The 19,905-nt window shown below is 44.5% G+C and overlaps 2 protein-coding genes across 5 annotated transcripts in view; both read right to left on the reverse strand.

Moving 5' to 3' along the window:
* trim33 (tripartite motif containing 33) overlaps window positions 1-12,437 on the reverse strand; it is a 47,188-nt gene extending 34,751 nt beyond the window's left edge. For 3 of the 4 annotated variants that reach the window (XM_064300640.1, XM_064300638.1, XM_064300637.1), the window contains exons 1-3: window positions 11,852-12,436; window positions 675-793; window positions 258-405 (exon numbers count right to left, since the gene is read on the reverse strand). In XM_064300640.1, coding sequence (XP_064156710.1) covers window positions 258-405; window positions 675-793; window positions 11,852-12,404 — 820 coding nt within the window. In that variant the 5' untranslated portion in view covers window positions 12,405-12,436. Of the gene's footprint in view, window positions 1-257; window positions 406-674; window positions 794-11,851 lie in introns of all 4 variants that reach the window. The other variant, XM_064300639.1, reaches the window with a different exon arrangement.
* Window positions 12,438-13,413: 976 nt separating this feature from the next.
* Window positions 13,414-19,085, reverse strand: bcas2 (BCAS2 pre-mRNA processing factor). Its single transcript, XM_064300648.1, has 7 exons — window positions 18,930-19,085; window positions 17,903-17,995; window positions 17,403-17,471; window positions 16,328-16,491; window positions 15,148-15,198; window positions 14,862-14,942; window positions 13,414-14,702 (listed from the first exon to the last, which is right to left on the reverse strand). The coding sequence occupies exons 1-7, from the start codon at window positions 19,020-19,022 to the stop codon at window positions 14,576-14,578; spliced, it is 678 nt and encodes a 225-aa protein (XP_064156718.1). The 5' UTR covers window positions 19,023-19,085; the 3' UTR covers window positions 13,414-14,575.
* Between the last annotated feature and the right edge of the window lie 820 nt (window positions 19,086-19,905).

Consider the following 19,905-nt stretch of genomic DNA (forward strand, 5'->3'; position numbering starts at 1 on the left):
GGGGGCGGGGCAGCCATGATTGGGGGGCGGGTTTTACTCATGATAGAGCATTCAACATAGTTAAAAAGCAACCAGCCCACTGTAGGTGTTATAACCACACCACAATCTGAAACAGCCAATGAAAATGCAAGCTCTGAACAGGATCGACCAATCCAGGAAGACACTGCTTCCCAGTTTTCCCTCTTAGATGTCTGGAGTCCCTGTAATCCCCCAATAACACTCCGTAGGCCACACCCCCGTTTCTGGGGGCCGTTTACCTGAGGACACCTCCTCCTTCTTGCGGATCTTGTGGTCCTTGGTGAACTTGACTCTCTGGTGCGCCTCGATGCAGGTCTTGCACAGCCACTCCCCGCACTCCACGCAGAAGCCCACCGCCCCGGCGTTGTCCTCGCAGCTGGTGCACACCTGCGCAGGTGAGAGAGAGAGAGGGGCACACGCTGCAGCGCCAAAGCGAATCCCCGGCACACCCCCAAAACCCCCCACCCAACGCCCCATGCCAGCCTGGCCGCCTTTACAGCCACGCCCCCCCCCCCTCCCCTTCTACAGCAACCGTTTCCCTCCATTACGACCAAAAAAAAAAAACCCAAAAATCTGTTGCGTCTGTTTAAGAACCCATGCAAAAACGCTGCGGGCTGCATTTAACAGGGAAATGGCCGCCCGGAGGCCCCGCCTACCTGGGAGGAGTTCTCGTCCGACCCGCTGGAGGCCTCCGAGGTGTCTTTGACGAAGTAGTTATCCACGATGTCACTCTGTTTGTAATCCTGGAGGCACACCGAGCAGCGCATGACGTTCACTGGAGGGGGGTGGGGGTGGGGGGGGAGGGAGAGAGAGAGAGAGAGAGAGAGAGAAGTGAGCGCAGGACTAACACAAATAAACACTGAATAAATACGCTGGCTACAGGAAAAAGGGATCAGCCCAACCGAAGGCAGGCACCGTCACACAAACCTGTTTAATTAGGGAGGAAATTATGCGTTTTATGACAAATCAGTCGGATAATTGGATAATCTGCATCCGCAGTATTAAAAGATCCCCCCCAGCTGACAGGTCTACTCATTAATCCCCCCCTCCCTTCCCACTAACGCACAGCCCATCCCCCCACCCCAACTAATCCCAGATTTGGCTATTCCCCCGGACTACCAGAAACGCACTGCAAATATGTTGTTACAGTCAGGCAGTGTGCGGACATGTCTGTGCTGCCTGTATGCAGTATTCAGTGGAGATTGTTCAGCGCACAAATATGTTCACTCATTCACACAGTGCAAGAAAGAGACAAATCAACTAGAAATCAAACTAAATTAGTTGCCCCTCCCCCTCCCCCCCACACCCCACCCCCACAACCCCCACACCTCAAACTCCTTGTCAGCACATCAATTTACCCCCACCTCCCTCCCCCAACCCCTCAAACCGCTTGACAGCCCATCAATTTATTCCCCCCGCACATAACTGGCTGCAGCAGAAACCAGCCTAGTCCGGTTTGAGCCGGTCTGCCCCGGCTCGCGCTGCTCGCGGCCGGTTTGTCTAAGCCCCAGCTGCAGCAGGCTGTGAGTTACTGGCGGCGGGTGCAGCTGGAAGGGAGATTACGCTGAGGCTGCCATGTGGTGGAGCGAGCGTGCAGTGCCGCTGCAGCTGCGCGGGTTTGAGCTGGGGCAAGCCAGAGCGCCCCCGCAGGAGGAGGAACCGGGGCAAACGCTGAGCCCCCCTTCCTGCCCCAATTCAAACGGACCGGGCAAACCTGCCCAGAGCCTCAAAACCGAGATTCAGTCAAATGGCCAATGAAAATTACGGCTCAAAAAAAAAAAGCAAGAGCAGGAAGGCTACGTTAAGCGTACAGGACAATGCAATCAGCCCAGAAAAACCAGGCTGAAACCCCTCTTTACCGCAGACGCCATCGGTGTGCTTACAGGCGACGCCCAAGGCCCGTCAGACGGAGCCCGAGAGGGTGTTCCGGAGGGCGCTGGAGCTAGAAAACACGGCTCGCTGAAGCCCCGCCCCCGCCTGCCCTCATTCTGCCGGGCTGGAGGGAAGCGACGGCAGCCGATTGGACGCCGGGCGAAGCCCGGCCTGAAACGGAGCGGAATTCTCCCCGGGGGCAATCAGCACCCCCCGAGCCCCGGGGCCGTCCTCCGAGGGGGGGGTGGGGGGGCTGAAACGCTTTGCCGTGTGAAATCTCATCTCATCTCATCCAGAATCAGCCGGCGTGGGCGCTGGGTTCTGCTTCAGCCCAGCCCTACCACACCTGATTCTACTGATTAACTAATCAGGGTCTTCAAATCAAGACTGCGATAAGTAGAAGCTAAAATAGGCAGAATTTTCTTTCAGCCCAGTCTTAGTGCTGGACTGAAAATTACATTTTTTTCCCTACCCATTTCGGGTAAGATCGGGCACCCCTGTGCAAGTGCATTTTGGGTAGGCTGTCACACCAGCACAGTATAGCCCAGCACTTCCTGTCCCACGAGTCAAATCTAACACTTTAGGCACTAATCGCTCAACCAATCAATTCGATTTTAATCTTTCAACGTCCTGTTTGTCACTGGTGAGCTGAGAAACGACTAAAAACCACAGGAAGGAGCACCAAAACAGGGGGTCTGGGGGGGCCACGCGGGAGAAAAACACGCGGCCGCGTTCAACATTTTCCGTATTTGTTGAAGCGGCCACTGTACAAACATCGGTCCGCACCAGTGACCATTTCCTCGTGCGGTACCCATCTGCCGGGATTCTCGTGAAGCGGCCCTGTCAGTCATCCGCGGCGTCGCGGCGCGCGTGCAAAACGCCACGGGGGCGGGGCGCTCCGCGGCGCCACGCGGCCAGCGGGACTGAAAGGCGCTCCAGCGTTACGGGAGGTTCAATTCCAACACTGGGGGGGTGCGGTCGAGACCACCACGTGACTCCGATTCCGACGGTTCATTGGCCGACTCAGCCGCGGTCACATTTGCGACACGCTCCGCCACGTAAACAAACAATGATAATAAGAGCAGTTAAGAGAACTGCTGCAATAAAATGTCTGACCTCTGCAAAGTCTGACATTTAACTCATTAGTACACTTCAGGAGATGCCCCTCTTAATTACAAACAAGCGAACTTTTGAATTAGTCACGTACAGAGTTGATCACAAGTAACGCCATTCACTTTATTTGCTCAGTTTGAGGTCGATTTTAGCATTAGATCTTATTTTCCCTTTTCTAAATGCAAGCAAGACACTCAGTCCAAGCTGAATCACAGAGAATGGCTGGGAAAATTTGGATGTGGGCAAGCACCGACCCACCGAACGCGAAAAACATCTGGGACATCTGGCGAGAGCTCAGACTGGTGCAGCCGGGCTCAGTACCACCGCGCTAACCAATCACAGCTCTCACATGTACTCACTCAGTGCTGTGAGTATATGTGCTCATATAGGATCAAACATGCTACAGTAGGGCTACAGCTGCCTGTTCGAAGCCTCGAACCGCGCACGTTCAATTTCCACATATTACACCAAAAACAAAACGGACAAAAAAAAAAAAAGACCTTGTGGTGTGGGGATGGCTGGTTTAAGCAGCCACACCTGCCCTGGGTCAAGCTAATTAGACCTGGCCAATTGGATAATTGGTTAATAATTAGATAATTGGCCAGGCTAATTGGACCCAGGAACAGGAGTGGCTGCACCTGTGCGTAGTGAGGTAATCACTGCGCACAGGTTAAATCTGCCATCCCCACCCACATCAGGAGCTTCTCTGTCATGACAGTGTTTGAGATCTGCTCACTTGGCTGTAACATCTTGCCAAACCCTCGTGGAATAAATGTGGACTGTTTTAACATCTTCTCCCTGTGTCTCTGTGCTGGAGGGCCCCAAGAAAAGCCACTTCGGTGGCCTGTGGCAGGCGTGTTTGCCACAGTGGCGCCCAACGTGGGGCTCCTCCGGCACAGCAAAGAGGCACAGGAGGGCCAGCCAGGAAGCACACTGGACGAGGGGCGGCTGAGGTGTTCCCGACAGGGCTTCGGGCGGATCCTCCGGGCCAAGAATGGGGAGCGGAAGATGACCAGGGAGGGAAGGAGGCAATCCTCAGCTGGGACGCTGAGGAGCTGCACCTGGCCGAGGAGGCAGGTCAGCGACGGGCGGTGCACGAGAGGTGGTCGCGCCGTGAGCTGGACTTGGCCGGGAAGGCGGGTCAGCCACGGGCGGCGCACGAGCGGTGGCCGCGCGTTTTGCTTCCTTTCTCGTCCGTTTGGTTGTTTTTCGTTCTTTGTTTTGGCCTGGTTGGTTTGCCCGGAGCCCATGAGGGGATAAGCCTGCAGCCGCCCGCCAGCAGAGCCGACTGGCGGCCACCACAGCCACGAGGGTTCCTGGTCCCCAGCACCACAAGGCCAGTCCACCAGCCCACCAGCCCAGCCACCCCACCACAGCCCCTGGAACAGCCCAAGCCGGTGACGCCCCCACCAGCCAGCAGAGCAGCCCAGGACTTCCCGTGCTCCAGGAGGGAGGAGGAAGAAGGGCTGCCTTGTCGTCCGAAGGAGGGTCACCGCATGTACTGGACTGTTCCGGGGCCACCCACCCTGACTTTTTAATTTTTTAGCGTGTTTGGAGTGTTTTGTTTTTGTTTGTTGTCTTTGGCTTTGTTGGGAGTGTGGGGGTGGGGGTGGGGGTGGGGGTGGGGGTGGGGGTGGGGGAGTAGGCTTCGGCCAGGGATTCGCCCTGGCCTCAGTTTGGCGTTGGGGTATGTGGTGTGGGGATGGCTGGTTTAAGCAGCCACACCTGCCCTGGGTCAAGCTAATTAGACCTGGCCAATTGGATAATTGGTTAATAATTAGATAATTGGCCAGGCTAATTGGACCCAGGAACAGGAGTGGCTGCACCTGTGCGTAGTGAGGTAATCACTGCGCACAGGTTAAATCTGCCATCCCCACCCACATCAGGAGCTTCTCTGTCATGACAGTGTTTGAGATCTGCTCACTTGGCTGTAACATCTTGCCAAACCCTCGTGGAATAAATGTGGACTGTTTTAACATCTTCTCCCTGTGTCTCTGTGCTGGAGGGCCCCAAGAAAAGCCACTTCGGTGGCCTGTGGCAGGCGTGTTTGCCACAGACCTATTCTAGTCACCTGTACTAGTATCTCCCAATTTAACGAATCGTGTCCCACGCTAAACCCAGTCCAGTTATTCACCATGTTCCGCAGTGCAATGGTTAGAAGAGGACCGTGACACTGCCCAGCACACAGAACAAGCACTTAAACAAGCAGCCGAACATCAGGCCACCACAACCGGCGTAAGACGCTGGAAAAACACGGAGCAGACCCTTTCACCGACACCAGTCTAACCGAACCCTGGCAGGCTGCCCGGTGCTCTCGCACAGTGGCTTGCAAAAAGCACAGACCCTCTGCAGCTTTGACATTAAACCGCCTCCAATGCTCAATTTGAAATCATGACGCTTTTACGCACAAGTGAATATTCCCACTTTACCCAAGCCACTCCAGTCCAGACTCTGCAAAATCAAAACTGGACATTAAAAAAAAAATAGAGATGATTTGCATAAGAACCAATGACCACGATTATGCATTAGCATTAATTAGCAGGTTGCTCATCAGCTTCTGTTTGTGTGCGATAACAAAGAGTCCGACGGCTTCAGACAAATACGCCAAACGAAACGCATCATTCATGGCAAAGCCCTTCACTTCACACCAAGGATCAACCACGAAGACCGAAGAGCTTCCACTACAACTCGCGGGGAACGGTTGTGAAGAAAGGCACGGATTAGAAGAAGGGTGTAAAAAAAATAGGCCTAACTGAACAGCCAATCCCCTCGGAGCACATTAAGAAGTGGGTATGTTCACTGTTTCAGGCCAGTACCGACTTTGAGCCTGAAATCTGTTGCCCTTTGAAAAGAGGGGGAAAAAAAACGTCCATGATACAGCAGTACATCTAAGCCAGGGTGGATGTGCCTGTATAAGTCCCACTCCTCACCCAGAGCCTTCACTGCAACAGCTCAATGCACACGCACACACATGCACACACACACACACAGCCTCACACTTTGTGCATCTCGCAGTCCCCAACACAGCACTGAGGGGGAGGGAAGTCACACCCCCTCCTCCACCTCCCCCCACCTCTGGAACACTGACACCCCCACCTACCCATGAGAGTCCCTGCCGATAACACAGCACAGCTGTAATATAAAATCTACAGCCCTGTGGTTCATAAAAGACCATTTATACCACCACCATTTTTGTTACAGCAGTCAAATCTTTTCCTCCCAACTGAAATAAACTAAAAATTACAGGCACTATAGTGAATTATACTTTGTGAATTAAATTATCTGCTACACCCAAGTACACCACAGCCAACAGTTCCCGCTTATCTAATTCTATACAAAATGTATGTTTATGACCGCCTTTTTTGATTAAGGAAATCTCCACACACTATTTCCATGACTTCCAAGAACTTTGGTTGTCTTCCTTGGTGAGTAAAATTGTTGGACTTTTTACATCATCTTTACATTTGTTTGGATGATCACCCTTCAAGGCAGTACACGGATTTAAAAAAAAAAAAAAAAACTATAAGCAATTCCATCTCTTACTATAAAAATGCATTTACAATCTGATGTTTCCAGTTGGTTATAGTCACCAAAATGCACGTTAGTTCTTTCAACGTTAAAGATGCTTTGGCTTATTTAGCAATTTACTTTTGATTTGTTTTTTTGTAATTAAAATTTTTCATTTTAATTTGTACACTTGGTGTGTTTAAAAGCCCTAAAACAGACAACACGATTCAACAGGATCAAACAAAACATCTGACGAGAACAGGCTTGGATTCTAAAGTATATATACAATAGTATAGCCTATATAGCTTAAATAACAGTTGAAATAAAAAAATACTAAAACTTAAAGAAGTTCCATAAATGCAATTGCACAGACTGAAATTAAAAACACTGTACACAAGTACTGCTGGGACATTCTATGGAAAAATTGGCCAACAAAAATGATGCAACTTCTTCGCTGTTTTGTAGTCATCATGCTTTTGCTGCAAGATAAAGCAGCACAAGAAGGAAGCACAGCCAGCAACACTTGCCTTAACATTCAGCAACAATGATTCATTTCATATATCAATCCTGTACTAAACACAGTAGCAAACAAACGCACACAATAAATTTGAATTTGGTACAATGTGGCATGCCCCTTCTGTACAATCAGCTAGTTTGTAATTCACTGCTGGCTAGCTTTTAACTTCGAGGTGGAAATACACAGGGCTGCCTTCTTCCATGTTGAATGTGCAATCAGTTTTATTTATTTTTTTAAAAAGATACTTGCTATGGTGATCATAACCGGGTGAACTATAAGCCCGAACAATACCCATGGGATTTTTTAAACAAGATATACTATTCAAAATCAGCCACTTATTTTCAAATTCTACTGAAAATATTGCTAGCTAGAGGAAAGGAACAGAGTCAAAGGAAATAATGATAAAAGCATGTCATGTAGTACTCTACCCACACTGTAGATAATGCATGAAACTCAATGCAGTAAAACATGCAAGAAGTGGTCACACTAATGTGGTTTGCTAGAAATTTGGGACATTTATTCTTTGTAGCACCCGAGGTCAGTCCTGATGTACTGCGGTCTTAAGAAGGTAAATCTTTCAGTGGTCATTAAAAGCACCCAATTAAGAACAATTAGCTTCTCATTAAAATTCATAGGCGCAATAATGGCTAGAATAAATACAAGCGCGCATGAGGTTGCCAGGATCAAGTGTGAAATCCCCCAATAATGTGCAAGGGACTCCCCTGGACTTTACCTACAGATAAACCCTTTAATAAAACCATTCTCGGCTGAAACATATTCGGAACAACTGCCGGTGGTGTCCTCTCCAAATCGACTCTCGAGTTACATTAACCGAACTCTAATTTCAGACCACTTCCATGGTTTGGGTATTTCACAGACGAGAGAAGATTCAAGTGTACAGTTAGTAAAAAAAAAAAAAAAAAAGTCCCTAGAGAGGGAAAGGCCGAAAAAAGATCTCCATAGAAATTCCAGCTGTGTTACACTACACGGTCTGATTACATAAGAGTTACACTACCTGCAACACGCAACACATCTTCCACCTGGAAGCAGGAGTTTCCAGGCTACCCACCCAGACCGAGCGCATGTTTGTTTTTACACTTGATTGTTTTTTTAAAAAGCACTTGCCACTGCGAGTCAGTGGAGTGCTCAGTGTCAACACAGAAAGTTACTGTTCCAAAGAGTGCATTTCAAAATTTTGTTTGTAAGAGTGAATGTCCGATAAATGCATCGCAAGGGACTAAACTGTCTAAATATGAACGTCTAACTCTTACATGCTAGTCTAGTATAAGTCCAGTGAAAATTAAGAATTTTCCCCTTCTGAACTTCCCATTTCAGTGATGTCAAGTCATGAAGCATAATAACAGGGATTATTGTCCTTTATGAGATGCATCAAGGTTACTTCCCAGAAATATAAAAAATGAGTGTACGTTTCAGTATTGTACATTTTGTCAGTGCATTAGTGTAAAGTGCCTATATTGAAGTAAATAAAATATAGGAGCCAATGATATTCAGCACCAGGAATAAGTGGCAGAAGTTTTTACAGTGCTAACACTGCTAAGGATGTTCATACCAATCACTCCAGTGTTCTGCCATAACTAAAATCAATTTACATTTTCAATTCATTAATTTTAACAGCTTTAAAAGGCAATTGATCCTACTCTACGAAATAGAACTGGCTCATATCAGAACTTCTTTTTTTTTTTCTCCCATGTGGTCATTTAACAAAATTAAGCCTAGCCTTGCGGTCCTTTAAAAAAAAAAGTTTTAATGCATTTTTCTAACTCACTCTAACCAAATGGACAATGAGTGCTCAAATTGAGGCTTGTTAATGTTTTTTCTTATTATTATTATTATTATTAAAACATGTTAAAGAGCACAGTATACAGTAACTAAACTATGCTCTTGTAAATCATTAACATACCCTTCCCCCCTTGGAGAAAGTTATTTGCAAACGTGTTGTTTAGACCCAATCCGTTTTAAAAGTAAAATAAATAACCGCATTTAAGCGCCTAATTTAAACTCCAAAGAACAGCTTTGATTCAGTAACTGTTTTCCATAGCATCGCCATCAACCCTAAAAAAAAATTTAAAAAAAGTACTACAAGCAGCCTTTCCAGGTGTAGCGGTGAAAAGCTGCAAGCGTGTCAGACAGATGCTGCAGATTAACTGATCACTGGGTTATGCTTCTAGCAGAGAAAATGATAATGATGAGGTCTTTAACAAAACTCCCAGGCTTCAAAACCAACCGCACAGGACAAGGCACAACAGTCCTGAAAGCATCTGCTCAAAACGTGCACCCCAACAAACAATTTAACTTGATGTTTTAAAGTACTCCCATCAAATTATGCAGTTATAGCTGCATGTGCCAAATGGGATTAGAGGAAGCAATGTGGCGTTGTGGATAAGGACTTGGGCCTGGGCCTGGGGCCTGAGCCCAGAAGGCTGTGGGGTCACTCCCCAGGTAGATGCCCTTGAGCAAGGTGATGCACCTGATCTGGATCAGGAAATGTACAGCTGTAAAAATAGATAACATGCAACAAAAAAAATATTATTTGTGCCAGTCTCCCTAAATAAGGGAATCCGTCGGGCAAACAATGCGACGCATGTAAGCACACCGCTCTCCATTAAACCGCCACTGGACGTTCTGACAAGCGCTACTGCTGCCCATGGCGGCGAAATGGGGAAAAACTGAAAGAATCTTGCACGCTTCATTACCTCCTCTGCAGCCAAAAAGCAGTTATTTTCTATAAATACTAAGAAGAAGAAAACAAACCTGCAACAGGATTTATGGAGGAATCAATGGAAAGAAAGAGCCCGTCACCTAGAATCTCTGAAGCCAAATGATGAGGGTCATGAGATCCACATGAAGAACAGTTATTCCCCATGCATTGGTATCCACACTCAAACACCGCAATACTTTGTGGTGTATGTCAACATTATTATTGACACATTATTGAAACAAATTCTGTATTGCTATATTCTGAAGCCTACGTTTGAACAGCGGGTCACCAAGAAATGAAGGTTATACACTTTACATTCTGGACAAATGCACAGAAATGTACAAATCTAGCTGCTTCTGCAATTTGACCGTTCAATGAATATTACGCAGTAATTCGTAACAAAAACTGAACATGAATCAAGGGAAATCAATTTGGCTGCTTTTAATCCAGTTTCGTTTAATACCACTGGTCCTACCACAGGCGGTAATCATTGCAGTGAAAGTTTACGCTTGTCACTACACACCCGTGTGGTTTCAAAACCACAAATACATATGTTCGCCACCCCAGAGCCAAAAATGCATATTTGGCCTAACTACAATGCATCGTTATGGTGCTCGGGGTCAGATACAATATTTTCACAATTTCAGTACATATTGCGATGCATAAACTGATTTAGTTGATTAACAAGCAATGCAACAATAGGAAGACAAGATACCTTAAGAGGTAGCCAAGAGAATAACTGCTTGCGGGTTGGCAACACTGATATTGTTTATCAACAATGTTTGATATAGCCCCGAATAAATAAATTTAAATTTTTTTTTTTTTAAAAAGAGTCTTTAACACATGTGCGGCTTTTTTGTGTTTTCATCGAAGATCGGAAATACAGTCTGCAACTCCCTGCTGTTCAAAGGAGCGGGGTCTGTTTTGATAAAGTGAACGCTTTTTAGCTAACGTTAGCTTCGAAAAACTGTCCAGTGTCTTTACGTCATTGCAAACTAAGCTACCGCTATAGAGTCATAGCTCATAAAGATATACATAAACATAAATACATAAATATACATAAAGTTAGCTATATTGATAAACATGGAATATACATGAAAGTCTCGATCTAGCTATGACTGTAACCTTAGTGAGAAAGGGACTTGCATTAGCCAACTAGCTAGCTAAGTTAGCTGGCTAGCATCACATGTTTTCGCCAGCAAACATTAACCGTTAGCCAATAACAATTATTCGTATCTAGCCAGAAAAATGACGGTTATCTAATTTACAGTTTAACGATATGAAACTATCTAGGCTGACTTGGTACTTATCTACGACTGACAGTGTTCATTTTAGATTAATGTGGAAATACGTAGCTAGTTAGTATATTACTAGTCTATACTATACGTACATTTCGAAAGCTAAAATCGCTAGCGAGTTAGTCTAGCCTAATCTAGTTTACTATTTGAGAACACCTCGCTGATGTTCATCTAAGTAGTAGCTAGCTAGTTGACTGCCTAGATTAATGTTACTAGACAAATTTGACTAGCTAGTCAATGAATAACATACATTAAGGATAGCTAGTCCATCTTGTTGTAGCTAAACAACGGAGCAAGCAAACAATAATGCTTCCATTCAAACTGGCTGGCTAACGTTAGCTACACCAACTGCTGTAATCCCGCTACCGTTAGACTATATAGACTAGTCGGCGTGCCATTTTTCTTCAGTCCACACTGGAGCGAAAATTCTAGCTAGCCAGCCAACCGATGTTCGAGTACTACGACCGAAGCTAACGATAGGTAGCCAAGCTATATTACTAGAACTGACAATAAAATCATGTCAACTTGCTACTCTACAATTTATTTTGCCTGTCTCACCACATCCTCTGCAGTGATCACACCACTGCATTTGCTAGTAATTACACACATAGCGTGCTACCTGGCTAACATTAGCAAACTTGTCTGCTTCTCAAAACTCCCCACTAGCTAACGTAACAAGGTGTTCTAGTTACGCAGACTCCTAGACTAGTGGTTTCTAAATCTCGAAAATACAAGCTTAGAATAAGCCGGTCATAAAGATGTATTCAACCAACTTTTCTTACATTCCATGTCAATCTTATCACTCACCTATGTGGGTGTCCTGTCCGTGGGGGCCCGGCACCTGTACACTAATCTGCCTTTCGGGCTGCGGAATACATCGCAGGCAGAACGAGTGGAGGCAAGGTAGGAGTTTAGGTTCACAGTCGCGGTTCTGAAGACTTTGTTTACAGACATAGCACGTATCTAGGAGGTTTATTGGGGCAGATGGGGTGGCTGTTGGGGCTACTGGTGGAGGCGACATGTCTGTGATAGGAGCCGGTGAAGTCCCGACAACCTCCCCTGAAATAGCGGGCTCCGTAGTTTCAGGATTGGCGTTCCCGGTCGGGCTACTGCTGGTACTACCGTCTCCGCCTCCTCCAGCGCTGCTGCCACCACCACCATCGCCTCCTGCGCTGGTGGGTGTCGGCGCTTCGGAAACATTCTCCTGCGACTGACCGTCCTCTTCGTCCTTCGTAGCTGGTTCTATAACAATAACTGCATCGGCTTCTTTCGATGGGGGGTCTCCGCTGTCCTCTCCCTGAGGTGCTGGATCCATGTTCGCAGAGCTTTCCGTATCCCCTACGCCTTTGTTATCCGCCATCTTCCTTCCTCTTTGAACCGTTTGACGCTCTACGCACCAACAAAACTACGAAGGACCGACGTCATTGCGTCACGGCAAGGTCCTTGAAGAGAATGTAATTGTAATTATCACTCTTTAGTTTAATTTCATTATCAATAAAAATCATTGGCACAGTCTGAAATAATACGATAATTTTCCAGAAAGCTTACACTTCAGATTATTTTATGCAAGCCAAATACGACAGAATCGAGAGCAATAACTCAGGTAAATAGCTAGCCAACCAGACAAATCGCTGATTCTACGTCAGCATACGGACGGTCGGCTAACTTCGGAAGCTATATGTGAAACGAATGTGCAGAGATCCTGTAAATTCCACTAAAATAGAATAGGCACGTCCCGTTCCCATTACAATTGTCTAATTATCTGCATTTTTATATGATCAATTAGTGAATTACACACAATCAGCGCATTCATTAAAATATATGCCTTGGTCGCATGAGTTTTCTAGTTCGATTTCTGACTGAACACATGACTTATTCTAGAACGTGAAATCGTCGTTGTGTGCAAAGTTTTGGTTATATAAAACTTATTTCGGAATCAAACAACGTATAAAAATGTAACTCAAAGTCCTATTCCTGCTTATGTGTTTGGATGGAGTTGTTAGTGTTCTATTTCGGCACCCCTGTTCTGTATGCGTCGTCAAATTTCTTTATTTGGAGAGGGATAGTTTGACCCAATGACTTGAGTATGTTATATCTAATCTATTTCCACTATAAATTTAAGTTTTTTTCCTGTTCCTTAATAAAAAATAACTTTGTATGCTCTCTCATTTCCCCTTTCCCCACATTTTGCACTGACCATCGTTAGTTCTTTCATGGTGCATTTGTTCAAATGTGTTCCCTGAAATTAAACGTGAATCGGGTGGACAACGGTATACTGGTCTTCGTGACTAGCCCAGTTTAATCAAAACGAATTCTCTAAACTAGAAAACTAAAACAGGTGCGTAAATTCACGCAGATATAGGTCTGGATGAGGGTGGGGAGAATGTTTATTTTGGTTTTGGTGGCATCACATGACAAGGCTAATTTCCTCAATTGGGTGGAATATTTGATATGTACGTAATAATTACTATTTTGTGATTAGTTTTAACCCATTAACACCTGTAATATGGAGAAAAAAAGAACCTTATGTTTAATAGGGAAAAAGTTGAGATCACGTTAATAACATAACTTTCTGAAAATGTAGTGTTGTGCAGTATAATTAAAAGACAAATGAAAATGTCATCAATACAGACGTACATCCATCTTACTTCAACTTATTTGTCTTCAATAGATGGAAAAAAATAAGCCAGCCCTGTTATAACTGCATTCTAAATTCTGTAACACCATTAAATTATTTGGTCACTTGACTTTTACGATAGACAAAACACTTGGAACTCCTAAATCCCAAGGCTGCACAGTTGACACATTGAAACATACAGAACTGTATATGTCCAATTCTGAAAGGAGTAAAATGCTTGAAGTTGTTCAATTAAAAAGTGTATTATAATAACAAATTACATACGGCAGCACACACAGTGCTTAGATACTGCAAGGGGAATCAGGTGAGCACAGCCTCTGGACTTTTTTTGTTCTATTCCCACTTTCTGAAGTTGATTGGAAGGTTCCCCTTCCTCTTCTTTTGATTTACCACAGACATTCAACACGTACAGAAGCTGAAACAGACCAGCGTTGTGGTAAATACCACCACGGGGTTTGACTTTCAAACATTTCTTGCACATTTGTACAATGGGTGAGTTTATTAGTATAAAATAAAAATAAAAAAACGCATGAAACATATTTCGGTAAGAAAACTGAGCAGATAACAGGCATGTTAACCGCAGACATTTGATCTAGCAGTTTTACAAAAAGCAAAAAAAAAAAAAAGACAAATGATTCATATCCTCTAACCTGAGCGATCATGGCCTCTAAAGAAATTAATTGCGTGTGCCATCAGTGTTTCAGGCTGCACTCTTCCTCATCCCGGCCTGTTCGCAGGGCTGACTCAAACCCTGTTTGCTGGCTCGTTTTTGTATCCGTGCCGATTTCATAGCCGACACACCAACACTTCCCCGAAGGCCGATGTTCCGCCTCTGGGTCCTCCTCCTTAACCGAATCCTCCTTAGCTCCAGGTAGGAAGGTGCACTTCCTGTCCTAGAAGTCCTGCCGAATGTTCTCCTTGTTCTCGTCTCCTTGCTGTTGTCGGAGCTGTCCCACCTCGTTCTCCAGCTGGACGATGGCGCGCTCAATCTCGTAGTTCTTGCTCACCAGCGACACCCAACTACAAAGCAAAAAAAGGAAAGATAGCATTGAAATATTGTAGTTGTCACTCACGTTCCTTTACACAAGTATAACTGCTGAAATTCACCTTGACAGCTAGAATAACTGAATTAGCATGCCCATGATAGCCGCGCTGATAACACCATTATGCTCTACGTACTTGGACTCCAGCTCTCTCAATTTGGCTCCTCCAGCTAGCTGGTCATTTTTGCGCTGCCAGTTAAGATCCTGGACCTGCTTCCTGTATGGGAGGGAAGAATAATGACACAACGCACTGAAAAACAATGGTCATCAATCATGATTTTACCCCACCCCCCTATTGTCAGGTTAGATGCGTCAAGCTATACATTTTCTTGCAGATATGGTAACTGCTACATTAACACAGTAAGGAGTTTGTTGAACATCATGCTGTTCAAGCAGCAGCAGCAGGGGTGAGTGGAGCTCACCTGAACCTCTGGAGCTCCTTTTGTGCCAGTTCAATCATGAACGCCAGGTTACTGTTGAGACAAAACAAGTTGCACACACGTTGACGTTTGTTTTGGACTTCCTCGCACAGTTTCATCGAGTTACATTTTCTCTCAAGATCACGCAAAACATGAGTGAGTGTGTCATTAGGCCCTTGAACCCACAGTCAGCATTATTGTGTATGCCACTGTACATACATTGCATGATGACAGACCAATGTCTAAATGCATTTTTATAACGCAGAGAAATATTACGTTTCAATGGCTTCTGACAGCCCATTCAAGATGACACTGATGTATTAGGGAACATATACATATCCATAATCAGGGCAGGAGTGAAATTTCTGGAAAACAGTGATTTTAAATGAATTGTGGGGAAAGAAAAAAAACAATATTTAGAGCTCTTTAGCACCACCATGTGTTTTGAATGACCCCATATAATATGGCTGTGAGTGGGGCTGTCAAGTCAGAATATATTATGGCAAACCGTTTGGGATTGCAAGAATTTTTGTGAAAAGCCACACCTGTTGCAAGTTCACTTGCTTATCGGGCCACATTTCTCTACATGAGAACATGCATTTTTAAGGAGAAGATGTCAGTGATACATCACGCAGTCTCAAGTATTTTTCAAAACTTTCCAAATGCGAAATGCAATATGGTAAACTTCATGGGTCCTTGGTGGCTCACATGTTGTCTATACGTAGAGGATTGTAAGTGATTTTGGTTTCAAATCTCTGGGCTACATGGGCAATACTTTTTCAAAAACTGCAATATCAATTCACTAGTACAGCGCCACCATGTGGCCGCTTGGCTGAAAATTCAGTCAAGGCACTATACTTTTACATTACATTTATTTAGCAGTTGCTTTCATCCAAAGCGATGTACAAAAGTGCACATCATGGTCATTGTACAACTACAAAACACAGGTTCAGTAAGGTTCGATACTCATTTCTTACAGCTATTTCTAGCCAAGAACACAGTTCAGTTCACACAGTGAACACTATTCTGACCTAACTTATGCCAAGCCAAACTATGGAGAGGAACAACCTAGAAGCTATACTTCATTAACGTGTGGAACTTGCTCCCCTAAATATATAAATTAAGCATAAATCCACAAAAGGGCGTGAGTTAGGGAACTGCTTTAGCCCATAAGAGCACTCACTCGTTGTACACCTTCCAGGCATTAGTGCCGTACTCGGCCATGAGCTCCAGGTTCTCGATGCGCACCGCCTGGTGCTCCAGCTGGGCCATGGAGTTATTCACACACTCCTGCCACGCGGTGATGTCATTCTTCTGGCCAGACGAGGGGGCCGGCAGCTCGTATCTGTACAAGGGAAAGAACGGTAGCAAGGAGGTGCACTGACAGAAAGACACTATCTGTGAAATCATAAAAAAATACAAATAAAAACACACCATACAAACACCTAATGCATGCATAAACCAAATAATGTCCTTGTATTCCTTCACCTGGACAAGCAATCCTTTGTTTGTGAGCCGGCTATATAAGACTCTGCGGTCAAATGCGGCAATAAAAGACACCGTGGACTTCACTGGGTTTACATGCTAACCCTAACTCCAGGGTCTAGCCCCAACCCAAACTGTAGTGTAAACACATAGACTAAACTCACACTTTTATGCACAAACATAAAACCCAGACTAGAGTCCAGAGCAGAAGCAAAGGTCCACAGTCACACAAGCAAAGCCTGCATCTGCCTCAGGCAAACACACCACTCCTGCCCCTGGCATGCACTGGTCTTAAGGACAGAGTGCCATGCTTATCAGCAGAGTGGCATTAATGTATGGACAGAAATGTCTGATAGGAAGCGCAGGCACTGCCATGGATATGAATGCATGTTCAAAAGCACAGGCATTACCATGGATACAAATGCCTGTTCAAAAGCTCAGGCATTACCATGGATACAAACACCTGTTCAAAAGCTCAGGCATTACTATGGATACAAACACCTGTTCAAAAGCGCAGGCATTACCATGGATACAAACACCTGTTCAAAAGCGCAAGCGTTACCATGGATACAAGCACCTGTTCAAAAGCCCAGGCATTACCATGGATACCAACGTCTGTTCAAAAGCTCAGGCATTACCATGGATACAACAGCAAACTCGTTCATGACAAAACCGCACGCAGGCATTACCATGGATACAAACACCTGTTCAAAGCTCAGGCATACCAGGCTCACATGCTTACCATGGATACAAATGAGGGATCAACAACCTACTTTCATGCTGAGCAGCTCCAGCGGCTGTCTGGCAGCGAGCCTCTCAAACTCATTCCGCATGATCTCAGTCTAGAGAAAATCAGGAAAACAAGTCGTCAAAGATTACTAATATTACCAGACTCGCTCAGCAGATGCACTTAAACTGAATGGCTATTGTATAAATCTTTTTTTAAATTTTTTAATCAGACATTTCACCCAAAATATAAGAAACATGCTACAGCTATGACTTGAGATTTCAGTACATCTGCAGTTGAAGCTTACTACCAGTCTTCTCATTTAACCCTTTAAGGTGTAAATTCACAAATATGCGATTAGAATGCTTTTAACTGAACATTCAAATGCTGATGTAACAATCACTACTGGTAATTGAAAACAACGGCGTTCTAGAATGCTGACTTAGAATAAAAAATATACATATTCCAAAAAACCTACTCTTCAAAGGGTTAATCTGGTACACAACCCCAAATGACAAAATTCTGACTATTATGCTCCATACAAACCTCAAAGGCAGAGAAGTCAGGTGTGGGCAGGTAACTCAGGTAGTTCTTTGTAGGTCGGTACCTGCGAGTTTCCTCCTCCACCAGAGCAGCAGCCTACAAGGAGAAATGGACTTCATTCAAAACTTCGCAGAGCACACTCAACACTCGTCTGTAAATACATACCGCAGAAGTGTCTTCACCTTGTTCACGCTATTGTGATATTAAAGCTAGGAATGAAAATTTAATCAACTTGCTTTAGCATTTATCCACTAAAACGATTTGGCTTGAATCATGTGCTTATAACTGATGCTATTTTTTATTGAGCTTGAAGCAATGGAATTTATGGAAACTGTACAAGTTCTGTAACTGGTTTTGTCTGTCCTAAACCGGAGGCAGAAAAAACTCATACAACCTAATGTTCGAAAAACGTTTCAAATTAACCATACTCTGGCCAGCTCTCTAATGTGTTCCTTTCATTGGGGACAGTTGGGGCTATAAACAGATAATGCTAGTGTCGTAACGTTACCGGATTGCAAGCCATCTATGAGTGCACAAACTTACATTGCAAAGCTGACACTCTCCCGTTCCAATGACTCATATTCGATTTTTTTTTTAAAATCACTTTACGAAATTACCGTTATTAGCTTGAGCTAAATTTGAAAGGAAGCCTCTTCATTTTTCATATCCTATCACGTAAGATACAGTTAAGTTTACCATAGCGTTTGAGCCATGGTACGACTTACTGACGTTAGGAAACTTAAATCGACATCACTCTCGGTGTAGCGTTTCAATTCACGTAATAACACAATACCTTCTAAAATCCCGTGGAACATCACTAGTCAGTGCCTCTTTGTAACATCACGGTAAACTATGCTTTTTCCTGAAACTGTGACGCACAACTCGCGTATGTAATACAACCAATGTTAGCATGGACGATCTAGCATCGACCGCACATGCGTTAATATTAGCACATCTTACGATCAAGCCCTTATCACTGGGAAACTATATTTTTAACAGAAAAGCAACGTTCACAACAGTTTGTACTTGCCGCTTCTCTAACGCCAGCAGCGTCATAGCCCTGGTCAAAGTAAGGCAAAGCATCCACAAACACTTCACCAGCCACAGATATCGTCCCCGCCATTTTCCTTTTGCATCAAACCGATAAGAACGCGCTTGCGCATTCGTAGGCAGTATGTACCGTACTATCGAGATTAAAAGCGCAGCCTCTAGCAGGAATATTGACTGACCATTGTCGTCAGACGGCAAATATTTTTGTAACCAATGAATGATTTGCATTTTTTTTGGATTAGCCTATATATTTAGTCTGAGTATGACAGCTCAGAAGTGTGCTTCATGCTGCATCCCATACCTGTCACTGTGTCACTGAGGAGTGGGCCTATTCCCTGTGTTTCAAGTTTGTCATGTATTGATCCTTGTATAAACAGCACAAAAAGCCATATTGGCAATAAAATAAGCTAAGATATACTTTTATGGAACCCCGTGGGGTAATTTGTCCTCTGCATTTGACCCATCCTAGTTCCTTAGGAGCAGTGGGCAGCCACAGTGCAGCGCCCGGGGACCAACTCCAGTTCTGAGGCCAGTGCCTTGGTCAAGGGCAACTGCAGGAGTGTACCTAACGTGGTTTGATTTAGCTTTCCTTTATCAAACAAAGCTACAGTAGTATGTTTCTCCCAGTTTATCAAAAGCCATAACCACCATATCTGAAGCATGGCAACACATGAACACCTTTGTGAACTTAGCATGTACATTATTTCCTCACAAAACATTACATTTAACACTGAACAACTTTACAAATATAATATTCTACATTTAAAGCAAATTGTTTACTTCAAATAATATCTTCCCAGATGGGAAGTGGTTGGTAAATGGGAGAATTATAAAATGGTCTTTGTAGTAATGAAAGTATGAGAGCAAGGAGGAGTGGAATACTTCTCTAAATTAAGTCAGAGTCTGATCATTGGAAGCATGGTATTATCTCGATTAACAATTCTGAAAACTGTCCT

This window comes from Anguilla rostrata, chromosome 11, assembly GCF_018555375.3.
Source record: "Anguilla rostrata isolate EN2019 chromosome 11, ASM1855537v3, whole genome shotgun sequence".
Taxonomy (NCBI): domain Eukaryota; kingdom Metazoa; phylum Chordata; class Actinopteri; order Anguilliformes; family Anguillidae; genus Anguilla; species Anguilla rostrata.